The 19,428-nt window shown below is 40.7% G+C and overlaps 6 protein-coding genes across 6 annotated transcripts; 4 read left to right on the plus strand and 2 right to left on the minus strand.

Annotated features, from left to right (window-relative positions):
- Nucleotides 1–4: 4 nt before the first annotated feature.
- Nucleotides 5–8,884, minus strand: CSF1 (Csf1p; the record flags this gene model as incomplete). Its single annotated transcript, XM_056229713.1, has 1 exon — nucleotides 5–8,884. One exon carries the CDS (start codon nucleotides 8,882–8,884, stop codon nucleotides 5–7), a length of 8,880 nt encoding a protein of 2,959 aa, XP_056083705.1.
- A 363-nt stretch (nucleotides 8,885–9,247) lies between these two features.
- GAA1 (GPI-anchor transamidase subunit GAA1) lies at nucleotides 9,248–11,086 on the plus strand (the record flags this gene model as incomplete). The annotated part of the gene is made up of 1 exon (XM_056229716.1): nucleotides 9,248–11,086. The coding sequence occupies one exon, from the start codon at nucleotides 9,248–9,250 to the stop codon at nucleotides 11,084–11,086; it is 1,839 nt and encodes a 612-aa protein (XP_056083706.1).
- A 306-nt stretch (nucleotides 11,087–11,392) lies between these two features.
- On the minus strand, nucleotides 11,393–13,171 carry ALT1 (alanine transaminase ALT1; the record flags this gene model as incomplete). Its single annotated transcript, XM_056229717.1, has 1 exon — nucleotides 11,393–13,171. One exon carries the CDS (start codon nucleotides 13,169–13,171, stop codon nucleotides 11,393–11,395), a length of 1,779 nt encoding a protein of 592 aa, XP_056083707.1.
- A 702-nt stretch (nucleotides 13,172–13,873) lies between these two features.
- Nucleotides 13,874–15,241, plus strand: XDJ1 (Xdj1p; the record flags this gene model as incomplete). Its single annotated transcript, XM_056229718.1, has 1 exon — nucleotides 13,874–15,241. One exon carries the CDS (start codon nucleotides 13,874–13,876, stop codon nucleotides 15,239–15,241), a length of 1,368 nt encoding a protein of 455 aa, XP_056083708.1.
- Nucleotides 15,242–15,303: 62 nt separating this feature from the next.
- Nucleotides 15,304–16,320, plus strand: GEP5 (Gep5p; the record flags this gene model as incomplete). The annotated part of the gene is made up of 1 exon (XM_056229719.1): nucleotides 15,304–16,320. One exon carries the CDS (start codon nucleotides 15,304–15,306, stop codon nucleotides 16,318–16,320), a length of 1,017 nt encoding a protein of 338 aa, XP_056083709.1.
- Nucleotides 16,321–16,680: 360 nt separating this feature from the next.
- SUL2 (sulfate permease) lies at nucleotides 16,681–19,362 on the plus strand (the record flags this gene model as incomplete). The annotated part of the gene is made up of 1 exon (XM_056229720.1): nucleotides 16,681–19,362. One exon carries the CDS (start codon nucleotides 16,681–16,683, stop codon nucleotides 19,360–19,362), a length of 2,682 nt encoding a protein of 893 aa, XP_056083710.1.
- Nucleotides 19,363–19,428: the final 66 nt, after the last annotated feature.

Genomic DNA, 19,428 nt, shown 5'->3' on the forward strand with positions numbered 1-19,428 from the left:
GCAGCTAATGCGTGCCATCCAGTATCTTGACATACTGCTTTTCTGCAAGATAAACTAGTTTTTGAACGGGTATTACCGCAGTCTGGTGAGTGAATTTCGGAAATCTCTTCCTGTTGACACCAAACCATTCCATAGGCGGAGTTGCATCCCCTAAATCTCTTATTTGAGGCACCTGAATTTGTGGCTCTTCAAGCGCAATGTAGTTGAACTTGGAAGTGGTTTCTTTTGTCTTGATTGATTCTTCAAGTTCCTCCTCTGTTTGACCAAACGAAACATTTGCTATTTGCGATTGACGAACTGCCAGCGCCTTGACGTGTGTCGTCCACATTTCTTTGATGAAGTTCACGGGCCCTAGATTCCACTTGACAGATATTTTGTCTGAGAAAGAGCATGCGAAAAGATATTCTATATTGTTGGTTTTTTCTTCTTGTAAAGTCGTCATATGGACCGCAAGTTTTGGAATATCAATTATGGTGCCACCAACAATCTTAGATGCATAATGTATGTAATCATCAATAGCAATAGAAGCTCCGATCTCCTCGTCCAGTTCTTCTTTTGAAGTAGAAAGGGCTGCCGAGACATCTAGGACTTGCAGTTGTAAGTCTGTCTTTAATTTTTTTCCCGAGTGTGTTTCGGAACGTATAGAAACATTTTTAATTCTTACTACTAGAACTTCCACATCGAATAAAGATATTGGCGAAATTTGAACCTTCAAGGAGGAAATATTCAAGGAAAGATCAGTTCTCAATAATTTCAAGGATCTCAAAATGTCCTTGTACAGTATTGGTTGCTTAGACTCGCCGGGATTTGAATCTCGTAGTGTTTCCATATACGATATTTTATTGTCTTGCCTCATACGTACAATTGTGTTGTAAATATCCAGAATGTTCGCGGCAACTAATGCAGTGGAGCTGAGAGTAATCTCATCTGATGAAAAAGAGACCTGTAGTAAGTCAGGTAAAATTCCCTTGGCATCCTTTTCATTATGAAGCTGGAACTGTATGTTATTGATAGTACCGATCAAGAACATATGATAATCAAAAGCAGCTTTTACTGCTACATCATCAATGTTCAGAGAGGTGGAAACTAATGGGTGAGAATTTTTACTCTTTTCGAGTGACCATTTGACTTCCGATATCCAACTCGCGTTCGCGACCTCAAATAGACCACTCAGTCTACCCTCTGAAGTCAAGCTGACACCGTCAGTAAAAGCATGAAGTAATTGCCGCTTCTCGCTATAATGATCTGTGGCTAGCCATGTTCTTTGAGTCCTTAATGAAATCACACCAAGGGAAGGGCCCAAATCGACATCACCGCTAACATTAGTAAAAATAAGTGTAAAGCACCATGGGATTTCAGCACCGACATCGACATAGTTTGTCGATGTTAGTGAACTCATATCAATTTCCTTACTAATGGATCCTTGTACTGGTCGCGTGTGCAAAATGCTACTGAATCTCCATATATCTAAAAACAAATACAAGTTTTGGAGCTGTTTCACATTGAAAAAGACGCTCAAATCAGATACCAAACTTGTCCCATACATACTGATTACATCAGGATGTGTAAACAAAAGCGTCAAGTCCATGAAGCCAACCTCAAAAGACGTACTCACTTCTCTTGAAAATATATGCCTAATAGATGCCTTTGTCTGTTGTAAGGTCAAGGAAAACTCCAGGGGCTGTTCAGAATCGAATTCGTTGGTTGTCATGCTAAATAAAAAGGATTCAAATCCAACATCTGCTTGAACCTTAGCTTTCGGTTCACAACTCAAGCTTAACTGTTGCTTGGCTGAAGTTAGTTTGACAGCTACGTCAAATTGATCCAAGAGACGTTTATAGTCGACATTTTGGGAAGAAGGTTTCGTGAAGCTTGGTTTGTCATCGGTGCTATGTTTCTTTATCATTTTTTGCAGACTTTCAGAAAACTCCATTAATAGAGGAGCACAGCCTGCATATAATGTATTAAGTGTCGGATCGACTGCAATTAATATTCTGATCCGATGTGGCTTAGCTTCATTTTCATTGTGCTTATAGGTACAATTTATAGTGACCACAGGACTTTTTATTTCAAAAGATGGCTCACTTTTAGCTTCAATGTCATCATATGTATAAACTCTAAATACACCACCATCATACTTGAAATTTGAATTAACAGATCTGATATTGTCGAGAAAGGGAGCTAAACTATTAGAAGCACTTTCCATACTTGAAGTAGCGTAGGGATTATCATCTTCCATATGTGAATCCTCAGACACATCCAAAATATTCTTCTTTAGCTCTTGAAATGCTCTAACGGATTGCAATGTAGAGTCGATAACATCCATAAATGACGGGACGAAATTTACATCTAGCGCTTCGCCATGAAATCTGAAGAACCAATCCTTCAGCTCGCCACATCGTTTGAACCAATAAGATATTTGCATATTCGGTAAGAAACTTCTATTATATTTGTCCTTCTCGTTTCCTTCAGAAAAGAAGGTACTTGACTTATTGCCGTTTGCCACAGAGAAAAAAGCGTCTACAACCGTAAACTTTCCAAAATCCTTCTCATATGCAGAAAACAATCTATTGTAACCTAGCATCAAACCCGGATCGGATCCTGCCCCATACTGAAATAGCCATCCTATACAAAATTTGTAGGACAGGATGTGTATAGAGCGGAAATTTATGGGAATTTCTTTTGGCTTATCACTCTTACCGGTGAACATTTTGATGTCCCAAATATTGGGGGCATGACGCCTCGAATAGTAGTGTCCCAAATCTAATAATTTGTGCGCACCCCACATTAGCCTTAACAAAGAATCCGGAGACAAACACACTCTAAAATGGGAACTCTCCACCTGGAAGGACTGCTCCGTATCAACTGTTCTTTGTAAAGTGGATACTTTTATAGAAAAATCAAGTAATTTAGAGAGGCCAATAGGTAGTGAGCGTTCCTTTATCAAAAATAAAATGTTTTCGATAGAGAACTGCCCCGTCACTTTAGCTTCTTCTGGTAACATACCGTTATTCGTATTGGTCAGCGAGAGTAGAAGCATATGCAATTCAAAAACGAAATATGTAGAAGCTACTGGCACAAGAATACCAAAGTAAGTGATACTGGTATCCAATGTCCAGTTTATCATTCTTGCAGGTGCTTTCTTCTTCTTCTTCTTCGGTAAGCCTGAGGTAAAAAGCAAAGACTTAAGGGAACTCAAAAGATTGATACCCTGAGAAGCAAGCTTCTCATCTTGCAAAAAGCTGTTAACAATACGGCGCGGTTCGGAAAAAGTCAATTTGATCATAGATATTGAAATGTCAACATTTATCAACGAATAATCTTCCTTAGAAATTCCTCCTTTGATTTCGATATCGCCAAAAGAAAACCTTAGATACTGTTCCTTAGTCTGATGAGATGTCATGAAAAAATCAGTATCCCATATGCTCAGCAAAACTTCATTTGAACCAAATTTGTTGAAGTAAATGTCGAGTTGCTTTGCCTCATGACGAATATAAAATGGCGAAAGGGGCATGATTTCCGAACTAACGTTTGAAAAATAACATGATAGAACAATGTTAATCTTCGGGCCTACAAATTGAGATCTTTTCTTTGACTTTGGCTTGAACTTTATACGGTCTTTAATCTTCAGAACACTTTCCCTAATTTCTGTAATAACAGTTACCGTTTGTTCTGTGGTACTCATCGCTCTAAAATGAAGATCTGCACACTGATTATTGATTAAAATCGTAGGCTTATGTGACCATGCTTCGGTAGTAGCTAGAATTGAGAAATCCCGAAGTTGAGCTTCACATAAAATAATAGATGCATGCTTCAGCCACACTTCCGATTTTTGGGAGAAGATAACCAATGAACCTGCTTGACTTGTTGAATCTTTCAGGTTTTCCCATAATAGGCTAACTCTACCTCCAACTGTTCTACTCATTAGTTTCGTCTGATCCATGACTAATTGTATTTCACTTTTATCCACTAGTAGTACAGTATTCATTTTGAATTGCTTTGATAATTCTGCCTTAGCATCGCTTTTATCTCCTCCACCCACTGCTGCAACTAGTGGGATGAGGTCTTGCAATTTGAGTAATCTATCGCTAAATTTTCCTTTCACTGAACCGACTCTTCCAGTGATTTCAATTGTCTCTTCTCGATTAAGAGATAAACTTGTCACAGGAGGTGTCAAATCCACTACTAAGTTGGCATCTGCAATTACGAAGTTATGTTCAACCTCATATCCCTCACCGTAAACAGTAAGGTAAAATGATCCCATAGTACACTTCAATAATTTTTTCATCAGGTTTTGTTTATGTTCCGCATTGTCCACCGAAAACAACTTACCGTATATATATGACCTTGCAACATCTGAAAACTCCCAATTTCTCCACGTCGAAAACACAGACATGAAGATGTTCTTAGCATCTTTGGCAGAAGTATATTTCCTCTCTTTTAGCACCTTTTCAATGTTATCTTGCCAGTCATCAGGAAGGTATGTCAAAATGTGTCTCAAGCGTGTAATAATTTTCCAACTACGATTCTCACGCACATGCCCCTTGGAAAGTCTCATAATGAAAGCGGGTTTCGTTATGACGTAAGGGTCGTGGCTGATTTGGTAATATTCGCTTGCGGCTGTAAGTTTTGAAATGAGTTCTGTTTTTGAACTAATTCTGGTACTCTGAATAGAATGAAAGGAGTTTAACGCTTCTTGTATGAGATTTCCCTGATCGCTACAGTACTCAAACAGCCACTCCATTTGAGATTCATCTATAGTAATATCCGATGACGTCAGATTCAATGAATTGACTTGTCTATCTTCGGTAGAAGACCATACCTCGAATCCTTCGAGTCCCAATGAAAGTGCAGGCGGACGATCCTCTGACAGGTCTGGATTCCTTTTCTGATTAACGGTCACTCTAACTGTTTTTATCCTGGCTAAAGTTGCTACCTCCAGTAATTTACTCGTCCTGTTTTTCTCGAGAGATTTCTCACTCATTTGATAATCAATACGATCCAAATAAAGTTCAAAACCTTCCTCACCCGTCTCTTGCCAAATTAAGTTCATATAAGCAATATGGACATCAATGTTGGAGATTGAGGTAATTCCCTCTTGAAGATTGCTTAATTGCTTCACAATCCCAATTTCAATATCGTCCAAGACTTGCACCATATCCTCGGAATAGAACTCTTTTAGTAAACTTTTGGTGAAGACAAATAGCAATGGATCAACATCTAGGAGAATATATGACACATCAATAACATAGTTCCCTCTTTGATGATTCCTACCCTCCGTAAACGCGATGGGTTTAAATTCTAGGGGATCAGCTCGTTCGTCATTGTCATCTTCAGTAGAGCTAGCCCTTGAAGGCTCGACAGTTGATGGAGTTTCTGCGAATATGTCCTTGAATGGATTTGTAGTCTCAAGAAGGGTGGCATATTCGCCCACAATATCCTCAATAATAAAATCTATGGTATCAGGCAAAGTAGGAAGTGGCAAAGTTGGAATCGAAGATGATGGGGCTATAGCACCATACAGTTTTTGATATGTATCTGAATCTTGATAAAATAGCGGAAGAAGGAAAGGACATCTATGATAAGGCGAATCGTGCGCTGTAATATACCTACGTTGCTCTGATCTTTTTTTATCAATATCTTTATATTGCTCAAAATTCGTGAACCTCAACTTCGTTTCAAATTTGAGAAATGATGTATCAACACCGTCACCCATTACACAACTTAAAGAAATAATCAATTTTGGGATTTTTACGTCTATTCTCTGTGAATACCTTTCATTTTCGAAGTCAATCAAGGTAAATAATAATGATTCAGCAGTAACAACTGATTGCGATTTCATTACTGGATCATTAAAACTTATTTTTATTCTTTCTGCGTGCACGGTCAGTGAGGTCATGTCGTCAACGGTCTCAGTATCATATAACAATATATTCTCCAAGTCATTATAACCAAACCCTATCTTATAAAAGGAATTAAAGAACCCCTTTATAAACTCAATGTCTGAATCAATGGTCAAATCACCGAGATTGATATCCCACTGACAAAAATAGGTAGGTTCTGTAGGTGGCAGTCCAAACATCCTATGCCCGTGGATGGTGAGGTCAGAAAGCGTCCCATGCTCTTGTTCATTAGCACCATTGTTGCGACGTATAAAATCAAAAACTTCATTTATTGGCTTCGAAACATGCCGTTTTATTGAGGTTCCGTTCAGGACCGCCATTATGTCCATATAATAGTTGCAACTTCTAAAATCAACGACAAGTTCGGTAAAATGCAGTGCAATACATGGGTCCAAACTGTATATCGTTTCTGGTAATATTAAGGCGCCGTTCCAAACCGAAAATGTGAACCAGATATCAGTTTCATTGGTTGTCCTTTTCAGGTCAGATCTTTTCACAGGGTCTTTGTCTTCACTTTCGTTCTTCAAACTGCTATTCTGATACCCTGAATCCAAAGTAGACGCCAAATCCAGCACTGAGCTCTTAGTGATGATCTCTCCGACCTCCCTAGCACCGAGGACACCAGTATACTCCTCAGAAGTTACGAAATTAAAGAACTCACCAAAATAATTCATCTTCACGTTTGTTAAGTATCTCATAACAAAGCCATAACAATGAAGCACTGTACTATTGCTCGTACACTCTATGACTAATGTATCAACGTTATCAATGTCTAATTCAGAGTAGAGGAGATAGGAACCCTTGACTGTGAAGTCATACGCTCTTCCCACTTCTTTATGTTTCATAAATTCGTTCAAAGTATTCCAAGGAGGGGTATTTAACATCATCCTGAACATTGGAGTTGAAATTTCATAGGATATGTCTGTATACGTTCCCAAAATACTCTCGCGAGGAACTGTGATATCAATGTATAATCTATCACCATGAAGTGATAAATAACAGTTCTCATTAAAGTCTAACGGATTGTTAACGATATTGTGATCGTTAACATTTAAATAGATAGAATAACCCTCCATTTCCCAGTTGACCTTGTAGACAAAAGGCCTGAATAGTTCATATGGCGTAGGTTCACCCGCAGAAAAGTCTGACAGGGTATCGGCAACGAGCGTTATATGCTCTCGCAGTAAAAATGCCTCCAACTGTTGAGACTTCATATTGATTATCCATATAGCTTTACTATTCCAACCTAAGGGGTATCCGATGTCCCCATCGAGATTGAATACCTTACTCTTCAGTAGAATATCGTGATTTACACTTGATCTAATTTCGGTCTCTACGAAATGAACGTGAAAGTTATTCTGAAAACCTTCTACCGTGGGACACAAAACTACGTTAAAATTAGCATATGTGTCCTTACAAAACCGAAGGTCCATCCATCCAAACGGTCTATATTCTTCGCTGGTTTCTTTGTAGTGCTGTAAAAATTCAGCATCCTTGCTTGTTTCTCTCGTTGGAATACGCCAGGTGGTATCTTCCATTATCAAAACATTCATTCTGAAGAGCGTATATATCCTTCTCGAGCCTGGCGGGAGCTTTTTTACAGGTTTGGATGTTCTTGATACTACCGGTGATAAAACACGCTGTAGGTGGCTCACTTGTCTTTGAGCCCAAGGACCGTAACAGATAGACCCACCATGAATTTGAACATCTAAAGCAAAGTCTGGTGGTGCCCCATTATTACCTACATCCGGCCCATCAATATCAGGTATCGTCGGATGAGCACCATGTGGCACAAAACCTGAAACATCCACATCGTATGCAATTGTCAATTTTGGACATTTCAAAATTGATGTAAATTTAGCATACTCATGATTTGTGAAATCGAATTCAATGTCATCTAAATCGCTTGGCTTAGCGTCGCCTGGAGCGGCTTTATATAAAGACAAACCTTTCCATTTCTGAAAAAAAGAATCATCTGACGGTCCTGTTTTCTTTTTATTCTTTTTCGATATAATAGGCTTGGTAACTATTCGTAAGACTCGTACGAACGTTTTCCACAACTTTGACACTTTTCCAGTGTCTAACTTAAATTTCAGTCCAATAGCATCATCGTAGCCGATATTTTGCTTGATGGAAATTTCAAAATTCTTAAATTCCATTTGTGTTTTATTTCTGTACAGATCTAATCGCTCCTTCGGGGGCAAAACATCTATTACGCCTTCACCATTTTCATAACTTAAAATCATAACGGAAGGTGTAAATTTGTTTCCCAGCAACAAAGAACCACGATTGAATTTAAGTTCAATTGGTAGGAACTTCAAAAACTTTGGAAGTTTGCCGATATCCGTTTCTTGGTAGTCTCTATCATTTATTATTGATGCATCAGAGTTTGTCGTATACGCAGATTCGCTCAAATCCTCGTCCAATTTATCAGCACTGCTTCCATCACTGAAAGATTCGGGAAAAGAGTGCTCATTAAGGTATTTCTCGAACTTATCTCGTTCATCTTTGGATAATAAGTTTATAACATTATCATATGCTACTGTTCTGTTGTAAATAAAGATTTCCAAACCTTCGCATTCTAATGAAAACTTGCAGGGAAGCTTCACGTTTTTACTTAAAGAATCCTTGTTATTTTCTATCAATTCTGCTTTTCTGCAATTTAGAAGCCAGTATTTCCATGTTAAACTACCTTCTAAGACCGAAATTGTGTAATCTTTGTGTATCACGGAAAGATGTTTAAAATGTATTCGACCACCTAGCAGTGAAACACGGAGGGTTTCGACGTTTATTTTAATATTCGCTCGTTTCCATAATAACCATTCTAATATAAAAGTTACGAGGTATGCATAAATTCTTCCCATGTAGAATATCATCGTCAAACATATTACCACTGTGAGAATCCAATCTACTAGAAAAACCCAGCTAAAGTCTTTTTGGTGAGTTAGAGGAACACCACGTAGCTGTGAAATGGCTTCCATGTTGGCCAAATTCTATGAAGGACTTGGCTTGAATGTGCTTGATGTTACTAATTCTTTTTTTCCTCAAAAAAGCACTGTATCAACAGTACGGCCGGAATATGTTGAATAATCTTCTATAGCTCAATATCGATGGAGTTGAAACGGTACTGTAGCTTTATGCTGTGAGGTTTGGTTCGCGCTTGTTTGTACATGATCGCCATCCCTACGAAGTTATTGAGAACGGCATCGTGAAAGTCTCACCTTAATGCCCAGCGGTAGAAAAAAAAGTCATATGCAATACACGTCGAATACATAAAAAAGGTCTCATCATTGATGTCTTGTAAAAGGACTTGACAGACCAAAGACGTGTATAACACAGCAGAGATGGCTTTATTGGAGAAGTTGCATCGAAGAATTGTTGATATGGGGCTTGTCCCGCGTATCATCGCCTTATTGCCAGTGATTTCCACTCTATGTGCTCTTTTTGGTTTCATCTCTATTGCTATTCTGCCTATGGATGGACAGTATAGAAGAACGTACATTTCTGAAAATGCCTTGATGCCGTCACAAGCGTATAGTTATTTTAGAGAATCTGAATGGAACGTTTTGAGAGGCTATCGCTCTCAAATCGAGGAAATGGAAAATATGACTTCCTCGGAAAGAAACAATCAGATGGGTTCTTGGCTACAAGAGTTCGGTACTAAGACTGCTATTTATGAAAGCCAACAATATGGAGAAACATTGTATGGAGTAATGCATGCCCCCAGGGGTGATGGGACAGAAGCAATGGTACTTGCCATTCCGTGGTTTAATTCGGACGATGAATTCAACGTTGGTGGTGCAGCATTGGGTGTGTCTTTAGCCAGATTTTTCTCACGTTGGCCGGTATGGTCTAAGAATATAATCGTTGTGTTCAGTGAAAATCCTCGTGCAGCTTTGAGATCATGGGTAGAAGCATACCATACTTCCTTAGACTTAACTGGGGGTTCCATCGAAGCTGCCGTGGTACTAGATTATTCAAGTGCAGAAGATTTCTTTGAGTATGTAGAAATTTCCTATGACGGGCTAAATGGCGAGCTGCCCAATTTAGATCTTGTGAACATCGCAATATCCATTACTGAACATGAAGGTATGAAAGTTTCCTTGCATGGACTACCTTATGATCAATTGGCTAATAATGATTTTTGGTCAAGATTGAAGATACTTAGTCTGGGAATAAGAGACTGGGCGTTGTCTGGTGTCAAGAATCCGCACGGTAACGAGGCGTTCAGCGGCTGGAGAATTCAATCTGTAACGTTGAAGGCCCACGGACATGGCGGTCACGACATTACTACATTTGGACGTATACCAGAAGCAATGTTCCGTTCCATCAACAATCTTTTGGAAAAATTCCATCAGTCGTTCTTCTTTTACTTGTTGTTAGCGCCACGTCAGTTCGTTTCCATTAGTAGTTATTTGCCAAGCGCCGTGGCTTTTTCAGTGGCATTTGCCATAAGTTCATTAAATGCATTCATTAACAATGCCTACGCAAGTATATCCTTATTCTCAGAATACAATTTGGTGGCACTGTTGGTTTGGTTCATATCATTGGTTGTATCATTCATTATTTCACAAATATTTCTTCTGGTACCTTCAGTGGGGTTGTTGATGACAATTAGCTTGGCAACCTGTTTTTTACCCTTAGTACTATCCGAGAAAGTACATATCTCAGAACCACTATCATACAGGTTGAAAAATGTCGCATTTTTATATTTCAGTCTGGTTTCAACATCCCTTCTGATGATAAATTTTGCCATGGCTTTACTGATCGGCTCGTTGGCATTCCCTATGACATTTATCAGGACTATTGTCGTTGGAAAATCTACCGAGCATGAAATGGGCACTAAATCGCACACCTCAGTAAAAACTGAGTCAAGGGACGACCTCTTTGAGCATCATGGAGATACCGTGCTAGAGAAAGCTAAGAAAAGACAGCAATTGAAAAATTTATTGTTACTAGTGTTAACAAACCCATTTATATCAATAACCCTATTCGCGTTGGTTTTCGATAATGAATTTCACGGATTTGATATAGTAAATAAACTGATCTCAGCTTGGTTAGATTTGAAATGTTGGAATTGGTTCGTCCTTTGTATAGGTTGGCTACCATGTTGGCTGTTAATTTTAGCGTCATCATTTGAATCAAGAAGTGTTGTAGTGAAGTCCAAGGAAAAGCAAAGTTAAAGCCGCTCGGCCAAAGTAGATGATCAACAATTATTCAAACTTGTGCGCTATATAGGTTGGGTATATACAGAGGAAGGGTGAAAGTCAAATCAAAAGAAGAAAAAAGAATACAATATAGTAATACAAGCACGTATATAATGTAGCATATGTATCGACGGAAAACGGGGCATAGTATAAGCGAAAATGCAATATTATCATATTATTCTGCATAAGACAAGGAAAAATGAAATAGTCACATTATCCGTATGATGGAATACATATTTAAACGTTAGTTATGTCGGCTGTCCTGCCGTTTTTCCTCCTTATTTAATCACGATACTGGTCAAAAAACTCTTTGTGAAAAGTTTCCCATTTCTTTATCCATTCAAGACCAGGTGCCAAGAATGTTGTTCTTAAATGATAAGTGCCTGGTTCTTGGCCGAATCCGGAACCAGGAACAGTACAAATACCCGTAGATTCTAACAAGCTCTTACAATAAAATTCGTCAGGAGTCAGTTCTAAATGGCGCGCTTCTTGAACGGCTTTGAAAGGCAAATCTATCTTGGGAAACAAGTACATGGCACCCTGAGGCTTTTGGCATTCGATTCCTTCCAAGGAGTTGAATGTGTCATACAAAGTCATTGCTCTTGTAATTAACTTCTCATGAATAGAGTTACGTTCTGCTTGATCCAACTCAAATGATTCCTCCCCTTCCACTGGTGGACGAACCATTAAATCAACCAAAGCTTGGCCAGTCACGACGGGACATAATGAAATCGAGGCCAGTTTTAGAATAACTTGCCTCATTTCATGGCTGAACCCGGTGAGTTCCATGTAACCACCTCTTTGGCCACATTCACCAGAGACACCTTTAGAAGTTGAGTGCAAAGAAGCTAGCTGAACATTATCGAATTTACCTGGATGTTCTCTCTGTAGAGTTCTCAAAATTTTTTTCATTGAATGGAACTTGGTGCCAGGGAAAATGTTTTCTTGATAAACTTCGTCAGCTATCACAACTGTGCCATACTTGGCTGCAACTTCAAAAATCTGGGATACAGATTCTGGCGATAAAACAGCACCGGTAGGATTACCTGGATTGATAACTACTAGCACAGTAGGCTTGATTTCGTTTTGTATAGCTTCTTTGACGACGGTTTCTATTTCTTCTGGATTAGTTGACCACCCTGATTGCTCGTCCAAATAGTACGGCAAAGCTTGAGAATTGTTCAGGGCCAAAGTGGCAGTGTATAATGGATATTGTGGAATAGGAATCAAGACACCTGTTTCTGGACCTCTACAGAATATGGATAACAGGTAATTGACGGCTGCGGATGCACCAGCAGTTAGAAAAATGTCCTCCGGATAAGATATCTCGCCATCGTCCCTCTTTGTTATAAATTCGGCGACACTTTTCCTTATACCTTCCACACCCTGAGAAGAAGAATAAGCACCAACAGAACCACCAATGTCTTCCATCAAGCTTTTGGCACGTTTAATGGCATCTAGCTTGAACAGTTTCGAGTCAACTAGTTGTTGTTCGTTTTGGTTTAATAGTTCTGGGTATTGTAAGAGAGACAAGACCTGCCTGTAGTAGGTCAAGGGTTTCTGTTGTAGTTGCTGAGGGTTCCCGATATTGGCATTGATAATCTTATCGAATGGCAAAGATTGAGGATCTTTCTCCAATTGAGCTTTCAGTTCTTCAGCTCTCATGGGGATGGCACCTCTAACAGCATACTTAGCCTTCAAGACATTTTCATTTACGTCTTCCAAAGTCAATTGTTCAGCAGGATAAAAGTCATCATTGCCGGTTTTTAATGTGTGGTGTGGGAAGCGATTCAAATGGCGCAGGTCGTTCAGTGAAGACTGGCCGGATAATGAACGACTATGGCTTTGACCAGCAACCCAGGAAGAGCTATGCCTTTGGAGGACGGGCCTGACTTTCCTGAAAGCTTTCAGTTTTGTATTACTGGCTGTAGTGATAAAGGGGGGATTGATGTATGGCATTTTTTTTACGCTTGTAGTGAGAGTTCTTATATGGTATGACTTAATAATGTCAGTTATACAGTTGCTCGCTGTGCAGCGATTTTTGACTGACAAAGATAACATCGTAGGAAGAGGGAAACACAGGCAGCTGAATATATATATATATGGGTTTGATCAGAGAGCAGAAATAATTAAATGCGGGGAGGAAAGGGCAAAGAAAACCTGGTGTTGGTTCTCGAGAAACGTGTGACTGGTGCGAACAGCGAAAGTAATATGACGAGACAGTAGTAGTACCAGCAGCAAAAGAAGCCTTTCCTAGTATGAAAGACAGGTCACGATCGTTTACAAAGGGCGCAGTAAACTCTAAATACGTCAATTGCGGCAGGAAAGAAGAGTACGTGGAGTTGTCTCAACGAAAGGTTCAAAAATCGAATGCTCTTGGCTTGGACCCCTTGTGAATGAAAAAAAAAAAGACGCAAGAAGAGTGAAAAAGACCAATAGTGAAAAAGTAGAATTCTCCAGTGGGGAGTGATGTTGTAGAAGAAGTTGCCGTGAAAGTGCTATGTATTATATATGGATTATGTAGCGATGATTATGCGGTAAATAAACATATCATATGCATGAATGTATGTGGGGCTGCCCTTCGTTGGGCGATTCTTGTTTCTTTGTTCTTGGGTCGGGATTTGAGTAGCGACGAGCCATCCTCTGCAGAAGGAAAGAAGAAAGACAGAGAAGGAAAGAAAGAGTCAGGCTTATCTTATCTTTAGAGATTTGCCGCTTGGACCTAGAAGGAAAGGGAAAGTAAGTGCGCAGGTGTTATTTTGAATGAGTGACAGTGACAGAAACAACCGGCTATACGGTGTGTTGGGGGTGACGAGGGACGCGGACGTGCAAGAGATTAAAACGGCTTATAGGAAGCTTGCCCTGAAGCATCATCCGGATAAATACGTGGACCAGGACTCGAAAGATGTGAATGAGATCAAATTCAAGGAGATTACCGCAGCCTATGAGATCTTGAGCGATCCGGAAAAGAAATCGCATTATGACTTGTATGGCGACGATAATGGCACCGCTAATGGCGGTGGTACTGATGGGTTTGGAAATGACGATTTCATGAACTTCTTTAATAATTTCTTCAACGACGGAGGCCATGAGGGGAACGGTTTTTCCAATGAGTACAAAATGTACGAAGACAATGATTCTGCGAGTTCGAAGGACATCGATATCGATATATCTTTGACGATGAAGGATTTATACATGGGCAAGAAGTTGAGATTTGATTTGAAGAGACAAGTCGTATGCATGAAGTGCCACGGATCTGGTTGGAAAACGAAGAAAAGAGTACATGTGACACACGAAGTGGAATGTGAATCCTGTGGCGGGAAAGGTTCGAAAGAACGTCTCAAGAGGTTTGGGCCCGGTTTGGTAGCGTCACAATGGGTGATGTGTGAGAAATGTCATGGTAAGGGAAAATACAGGAAAAGTCCTAAGAACCCGAAGAACTTTTGCCCTGATTGTGCGGGCGTGGGGCTTCAGTCAAAGAAGGAAGTCATCACGGTAATCGTCGCTCCGGGCCACCATTTCAACGATGTTATTACTATCGAGGGGATGGCTGACGAAGAAATCGGCAAGGCTGCGTGTGGTGACTTGAGATTCCATCTCAATGAGAGGCAAGAGGACTGGTTCGCGAAGCAAGTTTTCTTGAAGAACTTTGGCGATGGCAACATGGAAGATTCATATGTAAGCGTTACGATATCGCTAAGCGAGGCGTTGACAGGGTTTGAAAAATTCCTGACAAAAACCTTCGACGACAGGTTGCTGACACTGAGTATCAAACCGGGGAGAGTCATAAGACCCGGTGATGTCCTCAAAATCACCAATGAAGGTTGGCCCATCTTGGACGACGCTCGTGGCCGATGCGGCGATCTGTATGTTTTCATCCATATTGAATTCCCACCAGATAATTGGTTCAATGAAAAGTCAGAGCTGCTGGGAATAAAGACGAATCTGCCGTCGTCGTCGTCGTCTTCTTGCGCCTCTGGCGACGCCAATGATCTGATCAATAACGAAACAGTGTCAAATTTCCAGATTATTCACACGGATGACCTTCCTGAAGGGGTGAAGACGTTCAAACCAAAACCGCAAAATCCAGCACATAAAAAGGCAAGAAGTGCATATTGCCCCATGCAATGAAGCTTTCGGGAAGAAATGTACTGTTTAACGATTATTTTCTTTCCACTTGTATATATATATATATGTGTATATTTGTAGCATGCGTTATAATATATAATCTTTCGCACCTTAAGTGGGAAAATCATAGGATTTTCATCACAGCGAACAAGAAGCAAGCGACAACCACCGTCAAAAGGACGATTCTAATAACGATGACGTCTCGGATCAAAGGCGTGTTACTGCCGTTCATAGAATCACTACCGCTGCATCGAATAACCAAGACAGCACTGACAACAACTCTTGTAGGCATACAAAGCGATTACAAGTTCAAAGAAATAGCCGTGCCGCTAACCGAATCGCTACAGGTCTATGAGAAGGCACAGAGGAGGCAAGATCTGAGAACCAGTTTGAAGGCATTGGAAAGTATCATCTTCCAAACGCACTTCCAATGGAACAATCCGCGTCCAAGACATGCGCTCCTTTTTCAAAAGCACCATTATTTCCTACTATCTCACTGGCCTTTTGAGAATCACAGGTCTCTGGTAGATTCCATCTGTGCGCACAACGGGAAACTAAATTCCATGGCCTCTAAGGGCACCTGGCTGAAGGCGGACTGGACAACACTGTTCCAAGTGAAAAATACCTGGGTCCAAACACCACCAGCATCAACGTCGCCAGCCTATCATGGCGGGGCAAATCTCGATGCCTTCACCCCTGAGAGGACGTTTCTGGTCAACTCCCTTGGAAACCACTACAAGTTCTTAGTGGCAAACAGCCATCTGAGCTACAATCACAAGAAGTACCCTCCCCCTGCGGTGCAAATCCCCATCCGGAACGCCCTTGGCGAACTTTCCCTGTCCAAGCAGATTGCCAAGCTCTTCTCAAGACAATTGACACAAATCTACACCAGTCTGTTCGTGGAAAATCCACCCTTATCAGCCGACAACGAGCTTGCATTAATGGCCGTCTTCCACGATGACTCTCTGGACCGGCGCCATAAGAGGCTCTACATGCGTGCTTGTGCAAGAGCATATACGACCGTCAATTCCGACTCTACCATAGAGCCTTTGACGTTTCGTTGCACCCAATGGAATAACTAATGGTTTAGTGCTGTGGTGATGCGAGAGTCATGGCACGTGCTACGGTTGCCATGTCAGGTCACGTGCGCCGCCAGTTTTCGGCCACAGTTGTGGTTTTAAAGAGTTTTAGGCAGAAAAAGATCGCAGAAAGTATCATCGTCGGATAGCTGTAAGGTTGAACCAAAGTCCAGTTTTTAGTCATGGCCGGTCGAGGGAGGATCTACCGTTCACTGTTCTTGGTTCGGTTAGCATGCACATATATATACCGAGACAGCACTTGAACAAATTAGGGTCGTTTCAGTGCCTAAGCCTTCTCACCCTTTAGTAATGTCCTTCTTGGCATATGTACATATACAGTAGCAGAAAGTGTCCAAGCAAGATATGTCGAAGGAAACTCAACCAAATTTAGAAGAGGTGGAAATTCCCGATTTTCAGGACAACACCGATTCTGTTCCCAATCTTGACGATCTAGAGCTAGAGTATGACCAATACAAAAATAATGAAAATAACGGTGTCTTCAGCGACAACGACCTAGAGAGCAATTCCGTTGCCAACCGGAACGCAGTGAATGATGCGAAAGGTGTTAAGGGCTCGAAGATTGAGTACTTCGACCCTTCAGACGTCTCACTGTATGATAATTCCGTTTCTCAGTTTGAAGAGTCCGCAGTTTCCCTGAAGGAATACTATAACCATAGCATAAGGTCGCATCTTACTTTGAAAGGAGCCGGTGATTATCTCAAGAGCGTTTTCCCCATCATTAATTGGCTGCCACATTACAATTTTAACTGGTTTATTGCAGATCTTATCGCAGGTATCACGATTGGTTGTGTTCTTGTGCCGCAATCCATGTCGTATGCACAAGTCGCCACGTTACCAGCACAGTACGGGTTGTACTCCTCATTTATTGGGGCATACGCCTATTCCTTTTTCGCTACTTCCAAGGATGTTTGCATTGGGCCCGTCGCTGTGATGTCTTTACAAACCGCAAAAGTCATTGCCGAAGTGCAGGCCAAATACCCCGATGGAGATACTACCATCACAGGTCCTGTGATTGCAACAACGTTGGCATTGTTATGTGGTATCATTTCTGCAGCTGTCGGTTTCTTACGTTTAGGGTTTCTTGTCGAATTGATTTCTCTAAACGCCGTCGCTGGGTTTATGACTGGGTCCGCCTTCAATATCTTATGGGGTCAAGTGCCAGCACTTATGGGTTATAATAAGCTGGTCAATACGAGAGCAGCCACTTATAAAGTCGTTATAGAGACTTTGAAGCACTTGCCAGACACCAAATTGGATGCCGTATTTGGGCTAATTCCCCTTTTCCTCCTTTACGTTTGGAAATGGTGGTGTGGGACGTATGGTCCAAGATTGAACGATAGATATAATTCCAAAAACGCAAGATTACACAAAATTGTCAAATGGACATATTTCTACGCTCAAGCTTCGAGGAATGGTATTATTATTATTGTGTTCACTTGTATCGGTTGGGCTATCACAAGAGGCAAGTCCTCCTCGGAGAGGCCCATCAGTATCCTGGGCTCAGTTCCATCTGGTCTAAAAGAAGTTGGAGTCTTCCACGTTCCATCCGGATTAATGTCTAAACTTGGTCCAAGTCTACCTTCATCTATTATCGTGCTATTATTAGAACACATTGCCATTTCCAAATCCTTCGGTAGAATCAACGATTACAAAGTTGTTCCCGATCAAGAGTTGATTGCTATTGGAGTTTCAAACCTTTTGGGTACTTTCTTCAATGCTTACCCAGCCACTGGTTCCTTTTCAAGATCTGCACTAAAGGCTAAATGTAATGTCCGTACCCCATTATCTGGTTTATTTTCAGGCTCGTGTGTGCTTCTAGCATTATACTGTTTGACAGGTGCATTCTTTTACATTCCAAAAGCTACTTTATCTGCTGTTATCATTCATGCTGTGTCTGATCTTTTGGCCTCCTACCAAACCACCTGGAATTTCTGGAAAATGAATCCATTGGATTTCATCTGCTTCATCGTTACCGTGTTGATCACAGTGTTTGCATCTATCGAAGATGGTATCTATTTTGCTATGTGCTGGTCATGTGCAATGTTACTCTTAAAAGTGGCGTTCCCAGCTGGAAAATTTTTGGGTCGTGTCGAAATTGCTGAAGTTACCGATGCTTATGTCAAAGCGGATTCCGATGCAGTTAGTTATGTATCCGAAAATAACAACCGTATTTCCACTTTAGAAGAAAATGGTGAAGATGAAAAGGAGATATCTGCCAAATACATTACCAATTCCTCCAAGAAAATAGAAACAAACGTCCAAACAAAGGGCTTTGCTTCTCCATCCTCTTCGATTGGCCAACCAAGAATAAAATACCATACGAAATGGCTACCGTTTGACCACAAATACACAAGAGAATTGAACCCGGACGTTCACATCCTCCCACCTCCAGAGAGTGTCCTTGTTTATAGGCTGTCTGAAAGCTACACATATCTCAACTGTTCAAGGCATTACAATATTATAATTGACGAGGTCAAAAGGGCAACAAGACGTGGACAAATCATCCGCCACAGGAAGAAATCAGACCGTCCATGGAACGATCCCGGTCCATGGGAAGCACCTGCATTCTTGAAGAATTTGAAATTCTGGAAGAAAAAAGAAAGCGATCTAGAATTCACGCAAAATGCTCCCAACAACTCAATCGATGCCGAGAGAGATGAGAGACCACTCTTGAAAATATTGTGTTTGGATTTTTCACAAGTTGCTCAAACAGATGCCACTGCCCTTCAATCATTAGTTGACTTGAGGAAAGCCATCAATCAATATGCTGATAGGCAGGTTGAGTTCCACTTCGTAGGCATCATTTCACCATGGGTGAAAAGAGGTTTAATTAGTAGAGGGTTTGGTACGATAAACGAAGAGTATAGTGATGAATCCATTGTTGCCGGTCATACAAGTTATCACGTCGCAAGAGTACCTCGAAACAAAGAAAATCCTGACAAATATAGTGTCTACACCGCTTCAGGTACAAACTTACCTTTCTTTCATATCGATATTCCAGATTTTGCCAAATGGGATATCTAGCAGGTGCATCCAAACATGCATTTATACTTCTTTTTTTTTTCAATCATTCCAAGCCAAAAGTCATTT

Source organism: Saccharomyces kudriavzevii, assembly GCF_947243775.1.
Source record: "Saccharomyces kudriavzevii IFO 1802 strain IFO1802 genome assembly, chromosome: 12".
Lineage (NCBI taxonomy): Eukaryota > Fungi > Ascomycota > Saccharomycetes > Saccharomycetales > Saccharomycetaceae > Saccharomyces > Saccharomyces kudriavzevii.